General features: G+C 40.8%; 3 protein-coding genes across 5 annotated transcripts; 1 reads left to right on the top strand and 2 right to left on the bottom strand.

Annotated features, from left to right (window-relative positions):
• Positions 1 to 1,719: 1,719 nt before the first annotated feature.
• On the bottom strand, positions 1,720 to 14,464 carry l3mbtl1b (L3MBTL histone methyl-lysine binding protein 1b). 3 transcript variants are annotated; one of them, XM_062422184.1, is made up of 22 exons: positions 14,442 to 14,464; positions 12,860 to 12,994; positions 11,870 to 12,065; positions 11,547 to 11,733; positions 11,321 to 11,450; positions 11,040 to 11,091; positions 10,325 to 10,419; positions 10,112 to 10,216; positions 9,880 to 10,015; positions 9,702 to 9,793; positions 9,464 to 9,615; positions 7,997 to 8,100; positions 7,461 to 7,546; positions 7,159 to 7,269; positions 6,949 to 7,063; positions 6,637 to 6,736; positions 5,960 to 6,154; positions 5,737 to 5,838; positions 5,589 to 5,653; positions 5,314 to 5,486; positions 4,964 to 5,026; positions 1,720 to 3,105 (listed from the first exon to the last, which is right to left on the bottom strand). In XM_062422184.1, exons 2-22 carry the CDS (start codon positions 12,968 to 12,970, stop codon positions 2,977 to 2,979), a joined length of 2,499 nt encoding a protein of 832 aa, XP_062278168.1. In that variant the 5' UTR covers positions 12,971 to 12,994; positions 14,442 to 14,464; the 3' UTR covers positions 1,720 to 2,976. The 3 variants fall into 3 exon arrangements, with proteins under 3 accessions (XP_062278168.1, XP_062278167.1, XP_062278169.1); XM_062422183.1 differs by lacking the exon at positions 14,442 to 14,464 and adding an exon at positions 13,879 to 13,987; XM_062422185.1 differs by lacking the exon at positions 14,442 to 14,464 and adding an exon at positions 13,879 to 13,987 and having other exon boundaries at positions 5,595 to 5,653.
• A 1,254-nt stretch (positions 14,465 to 15,718) lies between these two features.
• On the top strand, positions 15,719 to 18,070 carry LOC133984067 (putative transmembrane protein 244). Its single transcript, XM_062423314.1, has 6 exons — positions 15,719 to 15,754; positions 16,238 to 16,323; positions 17,448 to 17,521; positions 17,633 to 17,758; positions 17,845 to 17,889; positions 17,976 to 18,070. The coding sequence occupies exons 1-6, from the start codon at positions 15,722 to 15,724 to the stop codon at positions 18,068 to 18,070; spliced, it is 459 nt and encodes a 152-aa protein (XP_062279298.1). The 5' UTR covers positions 15,719 to 15,721.
• Positions 18,071 to 18,485: 415 nt separating this feature from the next.
• On the bottom strand, positions 18,486 to 23,898 carry sgk2b (serum/glucocorticoid regulated kinase 2b). The gene is made up of 12 exons (XM_062422218.1): positions 23,800 to 23,898; positions 23,355 to 23,430; positions 23,169 to 23,238; positions 23,038 to 23,063; positions 22,277 to 22,334; positions 22,107 to 22,190; positions 21,814 to 21,945; positions 20,019 to 20,131; positions 19,469 to 19,688; positions 19,229 to 19,384; positions 19,054 to 19,143; positions 18,486 to 18,957 (listed from the first exon to the last, which is right to left on the bottom strand). The coding sequence occupies exons 1-12, from the start codon at positions 23,864 to 23,866 to the stop codon at positions 18,796 to 18,798; spliced, it is 1,254 nt and encodes a 417-aa protein (XP_062278202.1). The 5' UTR covers positions 23,867 to 23,898; the 3' UTR covers positions 18,486 to 18,795.
• Positions 23,899 to 24,397: the final 499 nt, after the last annotated feature.

The raw sequence follows: 24,397 nt of genomic DNA, 5'->3' as shown, positions 1-24,397 counted from the left end.
CATATACTGAATATCAGCCTTTGTACTGAAAATTCAGTCATGGTCTTGGTTATGTTCCTGAAACTAAGAATATTTATTATGCCATCACTGACAAGAATGATAACAGCTAAAGAGGTCCCATGTCAAGAGATCAGTCTCCATGACAACTGGGCAAACTCATCTGCTGGGTCAGGTGGTTGAAAGCTCAGGAAGAAGCTTCAAAGTGGATCATGAAAATTAGTTGGGTTGAGCAAAAAGAACCAGATCATTAGTCCTTAATAAATTACAGACCCATTTCCAAACTTATCTTTATGTCTTAGGTTCTTGGGGGAAAACAGTTTTACGTTAACTACTATTACGAAGAGTCGATGACAGATGTCCTCCGACTGCTACCTTGTTTTGAAATATAAGTGCAGCCACAGGGCAAGGGTCTCTGGTTCTGTGTTGAACTGGATTTTCTATATTTATGCAACAGATGTTTTTCATCTCAACTGGTAACTCCTCTTTATCCCCATCCTCCATCTTCTGTGGAGTCCTTCAGGGTTCTGTACTTGGTCCACTACTTTTCTGCTGTCTATATGCTCCTGTGATGCAGTGGTATGAGTAAGTACTCAGATCTTTTACTTAAGTATACTTGTGTTAAAGTAGAGTAAGTATTACCTTCAAAATATGCACCAAGTACCAAAAGTAAAAATACTCATTATACAGAATCACCACACACAGTGTTGGATTATGACTATGGATGCATTTGTGTGCATCGTTGCTTTAATATAGCTGGTAATGGTGGGGCTGGTTTTAAATACCTAATACTGTTGAGGAGCTTGACCCATAATAATCCATAGTAATTTATGAGTTGATTGCATTTTGTATTGAGAGTTTGAATCAAGTAACTAAAGCTGTGAAAAAGATTTTGTGTGGTGAAATGTACAACAATTTGCAAACAAAAAACCTTCAGTCCTAAAATACTTGTCAAACTCTCTCCAGCTCAATGAACTCAACTCTCAATAAGAATAAATGTGAAGTCATATATTGGACCACAGTGCTTAACCTGTGTTCTCCTTGTCGGGTATTTATACTCTGTCTCCGATGTGGAGAAAGTTACCGTTATATCCTCCCACTTGATTAGTGATATTTCTTTATCTCATCACCAACTACTTTAAAAAGCTACAGCACAAGTTTTAACAAGGAGGGACCATATTCTCGCCTCCCTCCCTGGAGTAGCTTGTTAGCCACAGAACTCAATTTAGTATCCTGTGTTAATTCAGCTTTAAGTGGTCTTGTCTCTGCCAACATTACAGAGCTACTGTCCCTATAACACACTGACCCAAGTCTCCTGTCTGTCCACAGATCCAGGATAAGTGTTGTATGGTGAGAAGCCCTCTATAGCCGCTTCAAAACTATGAAACTTCGACTTCCTGCCACGTTTCTGTCTTCTGTTGAGAGATTTAAGAGCCATCTTCAAACACTTTTACTCATTGGCCTTTGCTGTAACCACATCTTCTGAAACCTCTGTGGGTGTTTTTTTATTTTGTTGGATTTGTGCAACACTGTCATATTATTACTTCTACTTGACTTTTTTTGTAGTTTCTTTTTGTGCTGTATTCACTTGGTTCTATGCAAGTTAAACTGATTAAAGTAGTGATCAGTATTTAAGTACTTCAAAAAATGTGAAGATTATCTGTGTGTCTGTGTGTGTGGTGAAACGACTCAGGTCAAATAAGGACAGCAGGCAGTGTGCATCTCATTTATTTCACCCATTCACACACCACCAAACAGCCACAGCTATCTTTGAGTCAAAACGGGGTACCATTAACCCCTTAAATTAGAATACATAAATAAAAGCTGTTTGCATATAAACAGTTGCTGATGTACACATTCCGACTTGTTGAAGCACACACTGATTTACAAAGACACTAACAATGTTTTCTTTTTCTTTTTCTCAAAATCTATGTATGAATTGAGGCTCGTTTTTTCAGTTCACTGTCACAATGTCCTTTCCTGTCGACAGATGTCAAGCCTTTGCATAACCGAGCAGGAGTAAAATCTGTTAGGGAGCGAGGACAGTCCTTTTGTAGCTGTATACTATTTACAGAGTGAATCACAGGAGGTTATTTGAAACAAACAAGATAAGGAGTCAAGGAAATGATAACAAAACAACTAAAAGCTGTTTTTTTGTTTTTTTTAAACATTCATATTCGTTTGCCGTTTCCATCAAAAACAACCAGAAGACCAGAGCTGGTTTATTGTCTCGTTCCACCTTAAAAAAAAAGAAGCAAGTTTCCTTGATTTAACAATTAGCCCTTAGCCCTGCTTGTCACATATTACACCCTCATTTCTCACACACACACTTTTTTTCCAATCTTCCATTCAACGCAAGCTTCAGCCAACTCCACATGAACAAAACTCTCTGCTGCCTCTGGGCCCGTGTGGCAGCCCATTCTCTCCATCTACAGGAGAAAGTCTGAACTACATAGTGCTTTCTGCTCCCCTGGGTTTCACATACATTTTTTAAAAGAAAACCTCTCTCTCTCTCGCCACCTCACGATTGTATTTGGCAGTTAAAAAAAAAAAAAAAAGACAAAGATCTGTTGCTGAGTAGAAGCAACAAACACACTTGTTCCATCTGCTCTGAGCGCAAGCACTATCTCATTACACTCTCAATAAAAAAAGGGAAAAGAAACAATAGTGACACTAAACCCAATTCACATACTGTACAATGCTAAGAAGCCTTGAAGGTGCCTGTAGTTTTTTTTTTTAATGATTGAGTAAACAAACACGATATAAGTTAAGGAATCCACATGGTGTCGTGTAAAACTCTGTCCATCATGGAGAGAGGAGAACAGAGGAGATGAAGAGAGGGACGTTTCAGAGTTGACGACTTCCACTTGTTTCTCTCGTGTGGCAGTCCCGTCACAGAGCTCGACGACATGAAACCCGTTCTGGCTGATTTTGTCAAACGTCTTTAGCGGAGTGTTGATGAACCCGAGGAGTCGGGTCTTACTCTTCGTCGGCGTTCTTCAGCATGAGGATGGAGTTGTAGATCTTCAGGGCCGGACCCAACTTGACGGACAGGATTTTAACGATGTCCGCCTGGGTGAGTAGCAGGAAGGCTTCGCCATCTATTTGCTAAAGAGCACAAAAAGAAAAGAAGAAAATGCAGGCGATTGTCATAGACAGATAACTGATCTAAACTGACTCAAACTGGACACGTCATCATCGTGGGTTTATTCACAGCTGATTAGTGTGTGGTGTGAAATTGGTACTATACATCTACAAAACATTATGCACAGTTTGACATTTAATCCTTTTTGGCAGCATTAAAACGCTTCGTGTCGAATCAAAAATGTCAAAGACAAAAAATATTCACATTTCTTTAGGGCTGCAGTCAACCAAAGAAAATTTTGGTTGACTGAAATTAGACATAATCTTCAAATAATCGATTAGTCGCAGGGGGAAAGAAAATGAACAATTGTTGGATGTTAGGGGACAGAGTGAACTCAGCAGCCACACATTTCCCCGTTCTCTATTTCTCTCTCCGTTCTCGTTGTTGCTAACCTTCACTTCTCCAGCAGTCGGTGAAACAACAGACTTTGTGACTTTTCTTTGTCCTGAGAAGCTGCACACTGTAGTCTGTACATTTACTGAAAACTTGCTGCTAACCTTTTCCTCTGCTACTCGCATTCACAGTCACTTTTCTGTCGGTCACTTTCTCACTTCAACATTCACTCGTTAGGCACACATTTTACACCCTATTCCTTAAAAGGAGCTACTCTACTAAGAGTTTTCCATGAAATGACACAGAGGTTTAGTCACATAACGGAACAGCGCTGCACAGAGGCCCCCAAATACTAATCATTTCAAAAGAGTGGATATTTGGTTTTATTTTTGGCATTAAAAAAATATTTTTTGTACAATTATAGAGATAATACAGATTCAGTAAACGCTCAGTAAACATACAGTTAGATCTGGCGGTCTCCATTAGTTTGGGCGAGTTCAAAATTGTGAAAACAAACACCTTAAGTTATTTGTTATTCTGTCCCTCCCACCGCAGAAAATAATAGATTAATCCTTGAAGGCGATTGAGCACTTTTCTCCATGTGAAAGTAACACAGTGATTATTTGACCAGTGTGAATTTGGTCAAATGAGAGCATATCAATCAACTAATCAGCCAGGAGATTTTTCTACAAATGTCTCCTTAGCATATGTAATATATGCAAATTTTAGGAAATGCAGGCATTCCATTGCACATAGCTACACAGCAAACTGCAAAGTCTGCACACTGTGACTGGTATAAAAAAAATGATTATATGAACAGACTGTTTTGGCCGAGTACACATGGGTAGCAGCAATACATACAGGAAATATTGACTTGATTAGTAAACAAAATGCTTATGTAGATATGCCTCATGTGTGAGTTTTTAAGTTGCAGCTGTGAACTCAAAACAGAAGAGCTGAGCATGTTTCTTAATGCATATCTTAAAATGCTAAACAACTGCCTTTAGTCTCACTGTTCACCAAAAGTTTTTATTTCTCTCTGCTTCTTTTTTCATTGATACAGAGAGACGTCTTTTTTTAAACGAGTAACTTGATGGACAGTAGGCGAGTGAGAAAAATTGGAGAATAACCTTTTCTTAATTTTGGATCAATATATTGTAAGAAAAGCTGATTAATTGGAAAAACCAGACCTGGGTGAATCGTAATCAGTAACACATTGTTGCACTAATCTGAAGCACTGGTGAGTTTGGCCTGTTGCACAAAAACTGAAAAATGCGAGCTGTGATTTGCAACTTGAGATCATTTTCTCTCCTGTTTATTTTGTCGTAATTTCACTGATCAAAATAAACTTGCAATTCATGCATGAGTATTTGAGAAGTCATCTGCTATTTGCACGCGACAATCATTTGTGAGACATGACGCTTTCACTATTTCCAATCTACATAAAAGCAGTTCTCCCAAATCACTTAAGTGAAATGAGGCCCTTACCTCTGTTTTAAATGTAGCAGCATGTTCTTTACATCCTGGGAGTCCTTTGACAAAACCAGCCACCTAATAAAAAAGAAAAAAACAGCTGTGACAGGCTGCAACATTCAAGCTGTTTAACTGAATAAACGTTTATCTTCGGCTCAAAGTGCCTTTTTGTCTTTATGGAAACATTATTAAATCTGACAGGCGAAGCGATAAAGCACCAATTCAGTCTAACAACAAGAAAGCTCCTGTTAAGTATTTATGCACAGTAGCGGTTTCTCTGAATGATCAGATGCCTTCATGTTGGACAAGTGAATGAATGTCTGCTTTTCATGTGTTGGCACAGTGAGTGAGTAAGCATGTCGGACCTCCTCAGCGCTCCATGTGGCCACTCTCTTGGCAGTCAGCCCCAGGACCTCAGGCAGCAGCTGGCAGTGTTTGTCCCAGCAGAGAGCCACCCGGTGAGGGGGGGAGGCAGAGATGCCAGGGGAGAAAACAGACTCGTGGAGGGCCTGCTGGAGAGAGATGGTGTCTGGAGAGGCTGTGGAGAGGAGAGAGGAGGGGAGAGACTGCAGTCAGTGAGGGAGAGGTGGTGAGTTACAGCCTTTATTTTACATCTTATTTTACACACACTGACATGCACCTTTACCATCGCCAATCTCCTCTTTGACATAGTGCATTTTCAGGTATTTGGGAACCGGAGCAGTCCTGAAGGAGACAACAACATAAAAGTTAAAAAAGTGTCTCCTCTAATACAAATGCACACTCTGCAGTGAACAGGTTTCAGGTACCTTTTAGGTCTGGTTCCATTTTGGCTTTGCTCACTGGCGCCACTTGGTGGATCTGGCTGACTGTTGCGTCCTGAACGCTCAGCTTCCACGGTCACCGGTTTCCTAGCAACACAGATAACCCGCTCTCAGGCACAGACCACTGGATAGAGTTGCATGTAAAACTCTGATAGCAGTTCTCATGGGAGTGTGTTCATGCTGTCAGTGTTGTATGAGTTCAGCGAACCTGTTCTGGGACTCTTCAGCTCCTTCAGGCTGATCTGGCGTTGAAGAGGTCGGTGTCGTAGTGTTTGTGTGAGGGTCGGGGCGTCGCCCGCGGGGATGAGGTCCACTGATGGCGAGAGGTCGCTCTCCACTGAGACGGTCTGGCAGCAAACCCTCTTTGTTCAGATTCATCTCCGAGTAGGGACAGCTCACCTGACTGCACACATAAAACCACAAAAACTTTAACAAAGGACAAACCATAATTTCCAAACTGTGAATGAGACAGAAAACTCACTTTTGATCTTCTGTAATAAACAAATCACACTGAATAAGAGGGAAAAGCAGCTAAAATCGCATTAAACTCCCCCACACACAAACACGAGCAACACATCTACACAGCCGGCAGCCCACACAAGAATTAATGACATTCACACCAGTAACATGCTGTCTGAGCAGTAGTGGTAAGATACAGAAAATTTGGGATAGGAATTGAAATAAGAATGTAGAAAATAAGAAATTGAGAAATTTTTTTGTTCAAGTATTTAAGAAACTGGATTTCATCATTTTAAATGTGTTAAGCAACAGCCGTTAAATCAAAAAGGAATTTTAAATGTCTAAGATGGAGAAGCAATACAACACACAGACAGAAAAAGAAAAGAAGCACTTGTGAAAGAACACAACTGAGCGAGTGTTACTGACGTGTAGTGGGTCCCATAGCGAGGTCCTCTGATGTGGCCGACCCCGTTGCATCCTGGGGTAGGACATCCTTGTCCTGGGGCAGTCAATACCTCACTAGAGCCTGAAACACACACACACACACACACACACAAAAGAGTGTGAATAAAAGTATGCAAACAACTGCAGGAAAATTTCCATTTTGTATTCATTATAGAAGTTACATGAAGGCTGAGACAAACTGTGCTGACTGTGTTGAAATTAAAATGTTGGATCCTCAGCTGACCTCACTAACTACTTGGCGGGACAGACAGAGAGAGTCGAAGTGTGTCTCACCGTTAGGGTATTGAAGAGGGTGTCCAGTTTTCTGACACCACCCTACAGGGTGCAGATCAGGGCAGTCTGTCTCCACCCAGTAGTCGTACTCTGAACTCCAGCCATCAAAGTGGATCTGATTCAGTGAAATCAGAAAAATACCAGATGATTAGACAGAAGCCGCGCACAGAGACAAGTCAAACAACATTTTGACGAGGAGACGCTTCGTACCTTCAGTCGGTGGTCCTCAGTGTCTGCTATAGTTGTAACACGGATGAGCATGGGGTTCCTTTTGTCCACAGCTTCCAATTTCATCCCAAACTGGAAGCCGTGCGGAGGCCGCTGTAGCACAGAGCAGCATACAAATCACACAGCTGTATGTAGGTTACTGTTACACACTGTGCATATTATACGTCTTTGTGCACTTTGTGTGTGTGTGTGTGTGTGTGTGTGTGTGTGTGTGTGTGTGTGTGTGTGTGTGTGTGTGTGTGTGTGTGTGTGTGTGTGTGTGTGTGTGTGTGTGTGAAACGTACGGGTTTGAAAGCCCGAGCAGGAGCAGCCTGTGTGCCCGTCTCTTCCAGATATTTCTCCCAGGAGAAGCTCTTAGGCTGTTTATATTCTGGAGAGAAGACAAAGACAAGATGGATCTGTCAGTCACTGAAGACGAATCAGACATTAAAACATCTGTGCAGCCTAATATAAGGCTGTTACATTAATGTATCGTCCATCAAAGACTAAAGACGATGTAGGCATTCACAGGCAGCATGCATTCCTCCACTGCTGTACTTTAAAAACTATCTTTTATACATTTATTCAGAAAGAAATTAGAACTGCTTATCATAGCAAACTTTAAGAAACATTTTTTTTACGCTTGTATCATTTTTTGCTACAGAAACACCAAAATAGGCAGAATACTTTCTATAAGAAAATGAGTCAAATCAGGGAATTATTCATTAGTTCTGCAGCAGAATAAGCTACATCTTTTTTAGCACATACAGTATATATTATAATGTTAGTTAGATCATACATTAGTTGGGCCCTACAGTATATTAAAATAGATTATACTGACCCACGTGTGTCTTGGTCTGTGTCTTACCAGCTGGAGTGGTCAGAGTCAGCTCGGCCTCTTCACAGAAACCCACAGGATGGATGTACGGACTGCTAGCATCACACCTGATCATTAAACAACATTAAACATTTAACAATTCATACAGTTTTGAAGTTTATACATGTGTGACCTTATTTTCCAGATTTTTTTGTTTCATTTCTTAACTTATCACTTTCATTTCCAATCATCTTTAGGCTACGGCTGGACAATTAATCATTTTTTATTTCTAATTATGATATTGGTTTCCGATTTAGTACCAGTTAATGATGCTGAGAGGACATTTCTCAACGTTTGCCATGAAACAATGAGAAAATAACGTTTTATTTCTCTCATTCACTGGCTTTGTGAATAACCACCACTCCCTCTCTTCACACCTTCTCTCTCTCTCTCTCTCTCTCTCTCTCTCTCTCACATTCGCTCATGCTCTCAGTTCCGTTGTGCATTCTTTTTTTTCTCTCAACCTTTTTAAAATAACTCGGGAATCCGACAGCATAACCTAACATTACTTTTAACATTACCAAATCTTAGGAGTTTTCAGCAGGTTGTGGCAGTGCACTAAAACATAGTTGATCTAATTTATTTTGATCTAATTTATTTTTATTAATTACTTTTAATTATTCAACAGTTAGTTCTGACCAGGAAATTTGATTGGACAAGTGTTATTTAATAAGTGCTGATACAGAGTATAACAGCACTGGGACTTTTAACTTTTCATGTATCGCACCACTTTACAGGTGCTTTAATAACCGTTAATAACATTAAAAGTCGTTATCTTGCTTAGATTGTAACAAACACCAACAGACAGCCTTGGGTATACAGCTGTTCCTCTGGGAGTAAACCAGCTGTCACAGATGTTACCCAGGATGTGCAGGGACAGTGACACATACATCTTCCACCAACCACGTACTGACAGCCGCTGCCGCACAGACACTGTCTGAAGCGGGAGTCGAGGCGAGAGAGATCATGGCAGTGAGTGGGCACAGGTGAGATGCTTTATATAAACATACAGAGACTACGATGCAAATTGTGATTTATATTGATGTGCAGGACAGTAAAAAAAATATACCGATAAACAAAAGACACCGGTCTCTTTTGCAGGTCTGAAAGTTTGCTAAAAAGTTCCAGGAGACCTATATATGATACTGCTTCTGACAATTTTTTAAATAACAGTTCAATAAATGTATGTTTTTATTGTCAATGAGTAATCATGTTAAATAAACATGATCTCAATATTGACCAAAATAATCATAATTATGATTTTTGCCATAATCGAACGGCTTGACTTTAGGCACCAACCACCATACTGATGCCTTACTGACATCTAACTCCCGCACATTTCACTTGGATTTAAAGCTTTGATCATGCCTTCTCTTTTCGTGTCAGCCCAGCAACACATGTTCTGAGTACCCTCATCTGCTGGACTCTCACCAATAATCATATGTGTCATCCCAGTTGTCAAAATGAATAAGCAGTCTGTTGTCCACGACAGCTGCGATGGTTGCAACACAGATCAGCGACGGGTTCTTGCGGTCAACTGCCTCCAGCTTCATCCCTGCTCGAAATCCAGACGGAGTCACAGACTAAAAGATAATTTTAAAAAAACCAAACACTTTTAGCCTGTGGATAGACAATACATGAAAAACCCCCACTTGTGCTTGATACTCACTGTGTTGAGGCTCTTGAAAAGGTGTTTGGGGGCCAGTTGACCCCTGCAGTTCTTCACATACATGCTCCAATTAAACTCTCCATCCTTACAACCTACAAGACAAAGTTACTCAGACCCGTTGTTGCAAAACACTAATTTAATGGTTATTTGTAAAACCATAGTTAGCATTTGTGAATACCTTTAGGCAACAATAACTTATGTCCATTCTTCTCACACCAGCCTGCAGGTTTCATGTCCCATGAGTCGGCGTTGGCCCAGAAGTCGTAGCATTCTGGGTAACCATCGAAGTGAAGTCGTACCCTATAGCCTTGAATCTGATAGAGGAGGACAAGAAACGAGAGAGTGAATTATGGGCAGAGATAAAAATACTGTAATAAACCAAAATCATAAAGAAACAGTAGCACCCGTACCTCTGCGACAGTGAGCACACAGAACAGAGACGGGTGACACGGGTCCAGCCCCTCCAGCTTCATTCCCACCTTAAAACTGTTTCTGCTTTGAGGAAATGACTGATGCTGCAAGACAAATGGAAATCACATCACAGTCATGATTCGGCTGTTTACGACAGACCAAATAAACAAAACCATCTGATTATATTTGAAAACATTAAATTAAATAAACACCTCTTTGAATAGTTTGACGGGAGCAGCAACAGCCCTCTCCTCTTCCAGATAAGCAGGCCAGCTCCACGCACGCTTTTTATTGGGTGCAGTGGCCACTAGGGGCGGGTCACAAAGAAAAATTTCAACAATAAATGTGTCAGCCAATGTTTATATTTGAAACACTTAAGTCTAATCATGCACCACTCGTGACAAACATATTTGTAGATAAACTTCCCCCCCTTGTTTAAAACAGTTTTATTCAGGTTTAGATGAGCCCAATTTACGTGACAATTTTATTAAATCATGTTATAGAAATAAATGTGAATGGATTATTAGGAAAAGAAAATGTTTTGTTCTGTTCCTGTAACGTTTGTGTGCATGTGAGCAGATGCCTATATCAAGTTTCCTAAAGTGCCTCCAAATTTGAACTAAAAGAAAAATACTTTTTAAAAGATTTGAGAAATTTTAAATGCCAAGTAGAATTGAAAATAAGACCTAATTTACAACAAGATCACAAATCTGAGGAGAAAAGTAACTGTTGATATATCAGAAGACTTACAAGAGGAACAACACAACAGTGAACTAAGACTAACAAAACAAAATGTTTTAGCTACATAAAGACTGGACTTGAGGTAGCATAATGCAAACTATTTTAAGACTTAAAGGATTTACAGGCATTACACATTTCACTCCATCCCTCCCTCCCTCCTTTTACAGTGGCAGCAGTCTCACATACCAAGTTTGGCAATTTTGGGACCTCTCCTGCCTTTGGTCGTCTTGGCTTTTTCCTACAAAAGTTGAACAAAATGAAGCCTGTTTATAACTGGCACTATTACATTTCCCCCCTATGGCTTTGTGTATTTTCTTGACATAAAGATAAAGAGAGCAACAACAATAATAATAATAATAGGAAAATTACAGAAGATGATATTTTGTTAGCAAAACAGTTCATTACAGCAAGATAAAGTGGCCCATAGCCCTGGCAGTGGTAGCAAATGTTACGGGTATGCTCCTTACCTCTGGTTCCTCCTGATTATCTTCCTCTTCATCACCAGAATCCATATAGATCTTCCTCTTTTTGCGCACACGTTTACCCAGCCTCTCACCTTCAACTGCCTGACTCTCTCGTGCTTCCCCTGGAGATGATCTGTACAAGAGATTTGGTTCATGATAAAACAACATACCGTAATACCTTAAAAGACAACAACGTGGCACTGGAGAATACAAGACGTGTGACTTTTACCTGCCACTGGAGGGCTGGGCACAAATGGAGCTACAGAACTTGCCCTGAAGGAGGGCATCCCGGGGAGCATGCCCACCACAGGCCCTGCATCTTGCCAGACCCCTGTTTGGGCCCATGACACCACTGGAGCCAACTTCAACGCTTGGGCCAATCTCCACACTGGGGCCCTCTGTACTGGGGCCTTCATCTAAAGACAGGAGAACAGGGCCAAGGCCTAGAGGTCAGAGAAGAAGGAAGTGTAGTTCACTGCACCAAAGTAGGGCATAAACACTGCCATACTATATGATAACAGTGCTGTAAAGGTTAAACATATGCTGTCCTACCTTTACTTTTAGATGATCCTGACTGACTCTGACTGGATGGAACTGTGGCTGTGCCAGCCTGTGATTGGCCCTCTGGTGGAGGGGTGGGACTGTGAGAGGGTGCTGGGTCCAAGGTCTCACATTTAGGCTCTGCCTCCTGTCCTTTGACCTCGAGGTCTGTGACAATCTCCAGAGTACCAAACTCTGTCATGCGAAACTGAAAGAAACAGGGGAGGAAAAAGATATTCTCATGAGGGTTTTTCTCTGAAAATAAATGATTAAACCAAGGTCTCCTGATCAGTTATATTTGTAGTTGATGGCCTAAACGATGGTTACAATCATTACCCGCGGGTTGCAAAATTAACTTTTTTGTCCATTGGCCACATGGTTGGTGACTCACATTTTACCAGCCACTCAATTGATTACCATTGTTTTGGCAGGTGAGTGAAGCAAATCTAACAGCCACACCAATTGTGTGGCCCGCTTACCTGAGCGAAACAGAGCTTCTGCTATTTTCCCCTGAAAGTCTATGTTTTATTTCATAGAAATGCATTTATTTTTTAGTAAGAGACGGTGGTTTTCACTTTAAACACCACTGTGTGAAAACCTGCTCATACAGATTTGCATGAGTATACACATAACAAAGGGTGATCCTGAATAGGGCTGCATCTAACAATTATTTTCATTATCAATTAATCTGATGGCTATTTTCTTGATTACTCGATTAGTTGTTTGATCTAGAAAGATGGAGAAAAATTTTGATCACTGTTTCCCAAAGCCCAAGGTGATGTCCTCAAATGTCTTGTTTTGTCCCAACAAACAGTCCACAACAAAAAGATATTCAGTTTACTATCAAAGAAGACTTAAGAAACCAGAAAATATTCAGATTTGAGAAGCTGGAATCAAATAAATTAAAAATAAGAAACTAATCAAAACAATTAATAGATTAAAAAAATAGCTGGAGATTAATTTAAAGATGACAAATAATCCACGTAAGAATCTGTATCATACCCTGATGTCACTCCCTGGCAATGTGGCAATACCATCCTTCCAGTCCAGAGCACCCATCATGTCAAACTCTGCTCCCTGGGAGGGTCCATCACTGGGCGGAGTGTCAGTCATTCCCACTCCTCTGATATCCCCAACCTGAAACGACATGACAGTTACATCAACAACACCAACATATACTCACATAAAGATGCTGCAAATAATCAAAATATGACACAGATGTTTAAAGGAGAGGCTCAGTCCATATTTCTGACTTCAGTGATGCCATCTTCCATCTGTGTTGACAGTAAGAGACTATCACAGTGTGGCAGCCTCTGTGTTGTTTTATCTACGAAGTGCTCCCAACTCCAAATGCAATTTATACCTGCACTTGTAAACAGTGTTGCGCAACATCACCGCTAGATGGAGACTGTGTGCTGGCTTGCAGGATACACCATGCACTTCGATTTCAGACAAAACAGTCAATAATAATATTGTTTTGCTGGTCAACTAACCGGGAAATAGGTGCACAAACGGCCCCATTAGGATGAACCTTCATCCAGATCATTGACAAACACGATGAAAGATGTCTCAACTTTAAGTTTACCACACAAGTTCATCTTTTCCTTGTTTTAACAGTATCTCTTAAAACCGGCTGTTTGCCTGGTTATGGGCAACTGTGGGGGTAATTTGATAATCAATTTCAAGGAAAACACTGTTTTCTGCACTGACTGGCCAAACTTCAAATCGTTTTAATCCGACTAAAATTGCGATATAACGTTTTAGTCTTGACGCATGTTCAACACTGAATTAAGGTGATATTTTCTGCTCGTTCGGAGGCCATAAGCATATGAAAAGTAACCAACAGCCCGAGCCAATTGGTGTTGATTAAGTTTGACTTTCCACTTCATACCTCAGTTTTATTCTCGCCATAAATAAAGTGTATGTAAGAGCGCCCATGATTAGCATTCGTCTTATACAAAATGGCGGAGCATAGGAAGAGGCCACCAACACGTTTAAACTATGTAAATTACTCAAGTTACCTATTTAAACAAAGCACGCAAAGCCGCTACGCGTCGAACAAAAGCACATGCTTGCTGTGTAATTTCCTGACTTGGTGTTTTCCTTCACTCTGGTTATTTTCTTCACTTTCCCCTTGTCACGGAATGTCAGCCCAGGTTTAGCTAGCGCTGACATGAAGCTAGCCCAGCTAGCTCCTCTCCGTTCAAGTGGACGGAGGATTGCTAGGCGGCTAGCCCTAGCATTGTGACTGGATGCAACCAGCTAAGGACAATCTGTAATAAATAAGTTTCCCGGTTAATAACAATAGGAAAAGGCAATTTGCAAAACATCAATATTTCACACAATAGCAGACAGACTGGCAATAACATCGTGCCACTGTGACGAGCTTGAACATTGTTGCTTGATTAATTTCTTCCAATAGAAACTTGAAAAACGATTTATTCTCGCCGTTTTAAATCAGAGTGGAAATAATGCGAACTAACGCGTACTAGCAAAACGAAGGCCGGTTTCTCACATTTTGCCTCTGTTAAGGGCAATAAATGAGTATTAACAGCGGTAATGTTTTAGAAATAGTGGAACTCACCTCGTTTCTGTTTTAACTCTTATTTAGAGCTGGATATAGAGGGATGCGCATGCGTGTGAGATGCGCTGCCTGACAACTTTGGGTCTCGGAAAAGTTCAGTTTTCAATCGGTGGTCAATATCAGGCCTGTGTGTGCTTATAACACGCCCAAAACTCACTTCACTCCCGGTGTAACGAGTGAGAGCGACTTGACCGGAGCTCGTTTCTCTTTGTTCATAAACAGGCTGAGAAGTATTTTCCTCTCAAGAAGCGCAAGGACCGCAGTGTGTCTGCTGAGGTCCCTCTGTGGTCAAACTGGACGCTTTAATCACTCTGCAATCGTCTGACGGACAATTTGTGTAGATTCCACACACAAAAACATGCGATAATTAATTAATACACGACCGTGTTTAATGTAGTGTTAAATACTCAGGCCTGTATTAACCACCCGAAGTGATTTTTATGAACCAAAACGACCCAAATACTTTGCAACACACGATTTGTCAGTGTACTTACAAAACATCTGCAGCTATGTGGGCTGATGACGCTATAATAAAGCTGAACAGAAACATTAAATAAAGCCGGACAAAATGAGCAGCTAATCTATAATCAATCTCTAGAGCGAAACATCACGTCTAATACTGTGAAGTAGAGGTGATGTTTTGCGAGTAAATTAATCCACACACATGGAGGCTGGTATCGTGTGTTGCGGTCCAACATCACTTTATGGCATTTCTAGGCTGCTGGATGTTGCTACATATCGTAGTTTATGGTTTTGACGTGACAGCAAATCCATTTAAATTGAATTAATGGGATAAGCAGTTCACTCATTCACTGTCTGGGGTCTTTTGATTGATTTGAAGTGTTGGTTGGGTCGCTATAGTCGTCCACTAACTCATACTGAAGCAAATTATCTCCAGCTAACCTGCAGTATTCAATCCCTCCATTACGAGCGGTTATGGAGATTTTATGGACCAGTTTAGCCATAATAATGCTGGAAACACACGGTTAATGAAACACAAAATCCTTATAACACCCATTACTATATCATTATGTGCTGAATAACAGGTACGCTGTGAGAAAAGTGGTTATTTCAGGCAACAAAGGCCGCCCTGATCGAGGTGAAGTGAGTTCATTTCTGGTAAAAGCAGCAGCAGCAGCGGCGGCGGCGGCTCAGGTTGGTGTCTTGTGTTTGTCGCTAGATGGCAGAAGAAGTCCACTTTCTGAGGGATTAGCCGGGTCGTGCAACCTGCAGCAAACCCTGGATTATTCTGTAATATAACATCATGTACAAATCATGAGATGGCATTCAAAGGCAAAGCGGTCGATTCGAAGGTAAGAGGGGCAACTCGTGTGTGAGGATGTAACCCGCAGCTGTGACCTGTCCGATCAGATCGTCTGTCGGTCGACTGAAGGGAAATCAATGAGCGATGAAAGAACCAAGATGACATAATGACACAAGATTGTCGGGGTTTTTATTTTAACATACACACGCAAAATTCCTCTAATTTTAATTTAAAGTGTATGCAGCAAGTCAGGCTTTGCAGTAACACACGACAGAGTAGCTATCTGCCTGCTCACCTACAGCGCACAGCCCTCCCACTGCAGGGCTACACACACACACACACACACACACACACACACACACACACACACACACACACACACACACACACACACACACACACACACAGCTCCAGGTTTTGGTAATGTGGCGTTAGGGTTGGGAAAATATGTGGTGTTGCCTACTAGACGGATTATACTGTTGTGAAATAATGACTCCCTTCCCTCTCTGTGTGTCTCCACCCCCCCTCCCAGACCGTGCTCTTCAATCTGCTGCTGTGTCTGTTCATATTTTACTGTCTGTTCTACATGATTGGCAGCGTGTGTTTCGGTGCCTTCAGGTGAGCCCCCCCCCCCCCCCCCCCCCCCCACACACACACACACACACACACACAGAGAGAGAGAGAGAGAGAGAGAGAGAGACACACACACACACACACACACACACACACACACACACACACACACACACACACACATACACATGCGCACTGATGCACATGCAAACAGAATATCTTCATCTTCATCATCATCATCACCACCACCATAATCAGCGGGGGGTAGTCCATAATGAAACAGGGGTCTCCTGCGTGTTAGAGTATAATTTAACATACAGAAGTCATGTAGGAAGTGGAGATCATCACTTTGAGCACGAACAAAGTGTCAACTTAAATTATTTGATTATGTTTTGCAGAGGCCATTTACTGTGGTGTCAAAATGTGCTTTTTACAGTTGATATTGTGTTTACATGGATAATTGATAAATAAAATCTTAAATATAATATACACTCACCGAGCAGATTATTAGGAATAACTGTGCAATCTAATGCCACAAATAATACTTTCACAAAGCTTATATTTATTTTTGTAAAATGTATTTAAAATATAATCTACTCCACCATTCACTATGACTTCAATAATAAACATAAAGTAGATTTATCATCTTCATGTAATATTCGTCAAAGTAGAATTTATAGCAGAGCTGTTGTATTTAAAATACCTTAAATTATACAGGTGTACCTAATAAAGTGCTCTGAGTTTATATTTATTGTTGTATTATCTACATACACACACTGCTAACCTGGGGCAGGTAGTGCTGTTTTTTTGTGTGTACGCTAAATATAGTGCCATGTGCAGTCTGCAGTATGTAGGCTACTTCATGGGTATTTGAAGGCGATGAGATACATACTGCAATCTGTGCACAACCGTTTATTTTTCTCCAGTATCCCATAGTGGGTTAATTTGGTGATGGATCAACGTTTGTAGCATTTTGCGGTGAGATTTGTCAAAATAAGTCTGTGAAGAAGTGTTTACATTACCCTGTAGCCTATAAGTGGAGACTCCCTTTTTTCTGAAGCAAAGTGACTTATATCTACGCTTTATGGTACTTAAGTTCTCTAGTTGTAATAGCTGGAAGTTTGTTTTCCTCTTCTTTTGATATTTAACCCACTTTTCACTTTATACAGGTTGGATCACTTTGATGGACTGATTCCATTTGACTTTAAGACTGAGCCTACTGAATCCAACTCCAAATATTTGGGTGAGCACACATTAACACGGTCACAAATGTGTATTTTGTGTGTTTTTTTCTCACTGAGAAAAAAATGTGTTTTTTCATGTGTTTTTTTCTCACTGTTTTGGCCTCCTGCAGTGAACCTCCTTTCCTTGGAGCTCACCTACTTTTGTAGTGGCCTTTTGTTTGTTGCAGTGGTGAAGAGGCGAGTCTGGGACTACGCTGTCACTGTGACGCTGCTGCATGTATTTATCACCAGTCTAGGTGAGCACAAAGTTACAAAATACTACTACTAGTACTACTAATGCGCTCACAAAAATACTAAATATTTTGTTTTTTTTATGCTGCAGTGATGATGGAGTTTCCCATGGTGTGGCAGTGGTGGCTGGCTTTAGGTAAAACTAATTGGCAACTTCCCTGTCAATAATTGCATCTCTGTAATCAGTTCTTTAAAGTGTTGTACATTATTGTTGTTTCATAGGCAGCGGCTTGTTTCTGATGATCTGCAATGGTCAGCTGACAGCTTACTTCACCTGCCAGAGTGACCAGAGCTACGCTTTTTTCAGCATCTACTGACAGACAGAAAACTCCTTTAAGTGTGTACAAACTGTTTTATACTCAGCTCTGTGAAATGGGGTAGAAAGGATCACACCAGATGCTCTCTTCCCGGAGACACCCATTAGATTCTCCATGGTGATGGGCTTTTTCTGTTTGTCTCTAAAAAAAGATATTTCCTCACCATAAAGTCAGAGATGGGACCAATTTGTGTATCAGGAGTTGCAAACAGACTGGCATGCTTTTGTTTGTTTTATGTAAATGCCACAAGGAGTTCTCTGTATTTTGTTTGAGACGTACAGTGCCTCTTGTCACTGTGCAGACTTTAAAGGCAGTCTGTGAAGTATTTATTCTGTAAACTGTGAATGTAATCGCCGAATGGGGATGTTGCAATACATGCTTGTATATTTTAAGGAAATAATGTGAGGTGTTTAACAAAAAAAACATCAAATGGATGGTTTATTGTCTCATGTTCTGATACATTAAGGTAATCAGGACTTGTGAAATAGTGACCCGCCTATTCCATATTGTGAAATGATTTCATAAAATACACATACTTAGAAATGCACTATTATTTCCTACTGCTAGCACATTAACACACACAATTAGACAATGCAAGTCCACTGCAGTGTTAGTGTAAGGAATATTTTGCTTAAGTATTTAAAAATAGACTGATTTAATAATTTATCACATAAAAAATAAATATTTGAACAATCGCTGCAGTGCTCCCAGAGGATTTGGCGGTGTTACGAAACAGGCCCTGCTGCCACGCACTCTTCTGGGTTCATGTAGGAGAATCCCAGGAAGGCCTCGCTCACTGCGCCCATCTGACACCTCTCATTGACGGAGGCTGGGACAGGTTGTATTGTGAACTCAGGGTCAATGTAGCTGACATCAGAGGGACCGGTCTGCAAAGATAGAAGAACAGACACACACTCAGGTAAACTGTGCAATAGATTTAAAAAGAAAAGAGTCCTCACAACAAACTTCTGAATCACTTGTACCACTTTGGGGATGAAGGGCGCTGTAACTCTTCGGGCCAGGAGGTCATCCCAGTTGATGGATGCAAAGAATGGATGTTCCTGCAGCTCCACCTGGATATAAAATGAAATAAACCCTGCTGTGGTTATGTGTGTTTATATTAATTGCTTTTTGTCTTTCTTTTGTGTGCGGACTTACAAAGTCACGGCTCTGGCCTAAACGTTTGGAGACGTCCCTTTCCAGCAAGCCTCCCAGCAGAGAGCGAGCAGCCTGAGATACCCCACTACGCAGCTGCAGAGGAGCGTGAAGTATGTTCTCAAACATCTCTGCTTTGCTGTGGCTGTAAAATGGAGGCTGAGAGAGAGAACAGGGGGATGTAGTGAGGAGAAGATGCTAAAGAAAGTGAGATTGTGAAAAGTTAATGTCCGTTTTTCTCACCATTCCATAAAGCATCTCAAAAAGCACACTGCCGAGGCTCCACCAGTCCACTGCTGGACTGTATGGGTGACCCTGTAGCACCTCTGGAGCAAGGTACTCAGGAGTCCCACAGAACGTGTGCATAATCCCACCGATGGCCACACCTTCTTTACAAAGTCCAAAGTCAGCCAGCATCACATGACCCTCATTGTCCAGCAAGATGTTCTCAGGTTTGAGGTCTCTAAGAGGGAAACCGATGCAAAAATGTATTTCACAAAATATATACTGGCTGCTGTTACAATTTTCACCTAGTTTCAGCTTTGCTTTGCTTCTTTTTACTCTTTATTTTTTAAAATACTGTTGGAGGACATAGTGGTTTTTAGTGAGAACATTTTTAATGCAGAACTCTCATCAAATTGAAAATGTCTTTAGGATTTCCCTGCATGAATAAATAAAACATGTGGAACACGTTTAAATCAAACATGAGGTAAGAAAGTGAGCAAAAGCAATGAGTCAAAAAAAAGACTTTGAAGACTGACTTTGCAGTGCTTATATGTGTGTGTATGTGTACCTGTAAACAATGTTAAGCGAGTGCAGGTAGCCCAGTGCCATGGCCATCTCTGCAGCATAGAAAGCAGCCCTGGGTTCAGGAAATAGCCCCTCTCTCTGAAGGTGGTAGAAAAGCTGAGGACAAACAGATGAGTGGTCACATACACTGAAAATAGTAGTTACCTGGATTCAACTCCAGTTCTGTAAGTACATATTATGCCCCTTAATGGGCTTTGTTGTTGGTATATCCCTCCGAGGCTCCATTTCAGCACATTGAGACAGATCTTTGCACTAACTTCCCAAACAGTGGGTACCATCCACCTACTTTAAAGCACCAGCACACCTGCTGTTCGTCTCCTTTTGAGCACAGCAACAGAATTAAACAGGGGACAGCTGGGCCTGTAGTTAGAGGACTACACATGTACTCAGAATGTGTAGAACTGGACTTACATCGAGGTAACTATTACTATTTTATTTCATACAAGTCTCCAATTTGTCATAGTCCACGCAGCCACTCTCCTACAAGGGCCACTTGTACTTCTACTGCACATGTGTGGAAGGTGTTCTCCAAGCGACTCCAGAAAGAACTACAAGTACTACGTGTGCTTGGTGTCTGCAGATATGAAATAAAACTAGAGACTATATTTATATAGTTTAAAGTTATATATGTATGATTCTGATTGTTATCCATGTAGAATAGTTATGTGAATCGTGCAAATGGAGATACAAGCTGCAACAAAATGTTGACGGGTTGCAAACACACAGGAAGTCTCTCCCAGGGGAGACACTCTTCAGTGCACTGTCAGTGGGCGGGCTGCCTTAGGGAGAATAGGAGAATCAGAGGGTGGCATAGCTAAATTCCCACAGTGAGCAACATATTTATCCCATTAGAAACAAAAACTACCCACCAAGAATATACAGAGTGCAATTTTCACCAGGAAATGGGTATTCGCTCTATTTGCAGCATCAGTGTAATTAATTGCCAACATAGGTTGGAAACAGAACAGGGAAAATTGTGACAGATACCCCCCTGGTGGGGTTAGAGCTATCTCTGGCCAAAGACATAGGCACAAACAGGCCCAAAACCCTCATTGTGGCCAAGATCGTGATGGTATGGCAGGAATGGCTAGGCAGGACTGGACTCCCACGTGTCTGCTTGGCATCAACAAGGCACAAGAAGCACAGGACTGGCTATTAGCAGTTATCTTCCACTGCGTCACTTGAGAGTGGACTTCTACCAGCAGGCAATCCATTTTTTGAGGTGGCTGAATGAAAAAAGGAGACGAGCAGCATAGACTCTAGGGTCTTACAGTTGGGGGATGCTACAAGATTGCTACCTCCTAATTGGGCAGTGAGTGCAAAGATCTTTTATCAGGTGCCAAGGCGGAGCCTTATTGGGGTAAACCAAAAGTGAAGCCTTAGAGAGCCAAGCGGAACAAAATATAAAGGAGACAAACAGTGGGTATGCTGGTGCTTTATAGTGGGTGGATGGTACCTCCTAATTGGGAGGTAGGTGCAAAGATCTGACTCAGGGTGTCATGGAAGCGCCTCAGAGGTATACCAATAGCAAAGCCTATTAATGGGCGTAGCATGTACGAAACAGAACGACAACTACATTCAGCACATCAGCAGCACTGTTGAGAGCTTGTAGCATTGTCTCAAGCTAAACAAATATAACCATAGAAATATTGCTAAATGTGTTCTGCTGGAGTTTTGTAACCTTGACTCTAAATCTGACATGAAAAATTTGAAGTGTTTTCCAGTATTTACTAAAACAGCTACAGGACTGACAGAGACAAGTATTTACATATACGTACCTCCCCTCCATTAACATAGTCCAGGGCGAAGTAGAGCATGTTTGGTGTTTGGAAAGAGAAGTGGAGTCCCACCAGGAATGGATGTTGCAGTCCTTTCAGCAGTACGCTCCTCTCAACCATCACATGCTTCTGCTACAGAGATACATATGATACAGTGGATGGTTCCTAAAACATGACGTCTCTGCTACAGACATACATTATGATACAGTGGATGGTTCCTAAAACATGACGTCTCTGCTACAGACATACATTATGATACAGTGGATGGATGGATGGATGGATGGATAGTTTACCTCTTTCCTCTTGACAATCATCTGTTTCGGCAAAACTTTCATAGCATAGTAGCCTCCCTGTTTTCTATGTCTTGCTAGCAGCACCTGTAAAAGTTTTGATATTTAATGTCCAAAAATAATAATAATTCAGAGAACGAACACAAAAACCTGCAAGGATAGAGATTTCCTACCTTTCCAAAGCTTCCTTTGCCGATAACTTTGAGGTAGTCAAAATCGGACGGTTTCATCCTGGTTAACACAACAAATGAAGAGATATATGTTGTTATATACAGCAACAATATGCTGTATGACTTCAGCTTACCTAAAATGTTTGTCATTAATCACAGATCTGATTTATTAGAACATTTTCTCGGTAATGTAATTGTTGTTTCACTGTATGCATGTATGAATATGCATGAATTAAATCATCTGTTGCGTTTAGATCAGACTGATTGTTTAACACCTTCTTGAAACACGGTTGTCTGCGCATCTTTCAGCAAAATTCCGCTGAATCAGGTGCTTCTCAGTTGGAGGACAACAGACTTACAGAGAACAAAAGGGACTGGAGCACACTGATGCTCTAGTTCACAGCCAGAGCACTTGGACTCTGATGAAGAAGTGTCAAAGCAGACACTTTAGGGCTGTGAATTAATCAGTGTGCTCCAGTCCCTTTATTCTCTGGATATCTAAAGAGGTTTCAAAATATCTTGTAAAATAATTTATGAATTCCTTACTATCTATCACATTGCCCTTTATGTTTTAATAAGGACTGCTTTTTACGGATCTATGAATCTATACATTAATTAGAATAACTCAATATTGTATAGCAACAACTTAAAACTATTTTTAACTATTTTGTTTGTTGAGGTGCTAGGCCACAGCAAAAAAGAGTTGCTCTGTATTGTGTTTCTTCCATGAAATACATCTAAACCTCAAGACAAAATAAACTTACCGAGAGGTTTCAGGGTTCACTGTGCTCTGTGGAGAGAGAGAAGTGACACAGAGAGGCAGGATGGTCAGGAGGTCATATTTGGTTTCATCTTCTGTCAACACTTAGTGTAGTCTTTAAAAAATGTCCCTCACCACATTGACTTTGTCCTCCTTCGGTCTTCTCAGTTTGCTTTGCCGTCGCAGGAGCTTCTCGGTGTCCAGGCTTCAATCATGAGGTTAACAAAAGTACATGTTGGTTTAGGTGAGATTCAGCATGAAGAAAAAAGCTGTTAACCTTTTTTTTTTTTTTTTTTTTTTTTTTTTAAAGTTGTGACTTACTGCTGGCAGAGTTGCTGACTGGAAACCAGTTTGTGTAGGAAGTCACTGAAGCCAGCTTTCTTCCCCTTGAGCAGAGCTGTAAGACAGGGAGGGGGGTTGCCTCTTACATAAGAGCTCAACAGCGGCATTTATTCAATAAGTAAGTGTTAAGTGGTCCCCATAACTTTAACTAACTGAAGGCTGAGTGAAAGAGCAATAATAATACCAACCATAATAATTAAGTTAACTAAGCCTATACAACAGTTCTCATGCTTATTCTAAATTAAAAAGTGCTTTGCTAAGAATAAAGAAGAACTATGAAACTGCTATACATTTTGTTATGAACATTTAACTACTTTTTAAAAATGTTTTAAAGAGTGAAAGCCTGGATAAATCACTTAAATGTTATATTCTTCTGTATTGGTTGTAGTCATTTCATCCTCATGCATGTCTGGTTAAACCTTACCTGAGAAAAAGGACACAAGCCGTCTCATTTTGGAATAAGTCATCGGTCGGTCGTGATTCACAGTCATCCTAATTACACTAAAAGTAGAAAGTTAACAGCAAGGACAGTAACTAACTAACTCACTGACTGACCAGCAGCAGAGCAGTCTCGCCTGTATCAAACTCTCCTCCACTAAAGGACCGCTGACGTCGTAGACTCAAAGTACCAGCAATGATGCGTTTAAGTACCCTCGGAAAATGCGGAGTTGCAACTTTGAGTTATAACTTTCCTCAATGTTCCTGTTAATTGATCCATGTCTGCTTCATGGCCAATGGCGAGTTTTAACACAAAGGAAAAGTCATGTTTTAATTACAGAATCAACATTTGCATTAACATGTTCAATGCATGTGAATAGGGGTTGCAACCAATGATTAGCCTACTTTAATTAATGAGTAATCTCAGTCGATAACTTGTTTGGTATATAAAGTGTTAAAAAATTGATAACTGTTTCAAAAAGGCAAGGCCAAGTAATTTTATTTATATACAGCACCAGTCAAAATTTTGGACAACTTCCTATTTTCCTGTATTAGAAAGTGTGTCCACATTTTAACTAGTACTA

The sequence above is a fragment of the Scomber scombrus genome, chromosome 7 (assembly GCF_963691925.1).
Source record: "Scomber scombrus chromosome 7, fScoSco1.1, whole genome shotgun sequence".
Lineage (NCBI taxonomy): Eukaryota > Metazoa > Chordata > Actinopteri > Scombriformes > Scombridae > Scomber > Scomber scombrus.
The sequence above is the reverse complement of the archived record's forward strand: the minus strand, read 5'-3'. Positions and strand labels throughout refer to the sequence as shown.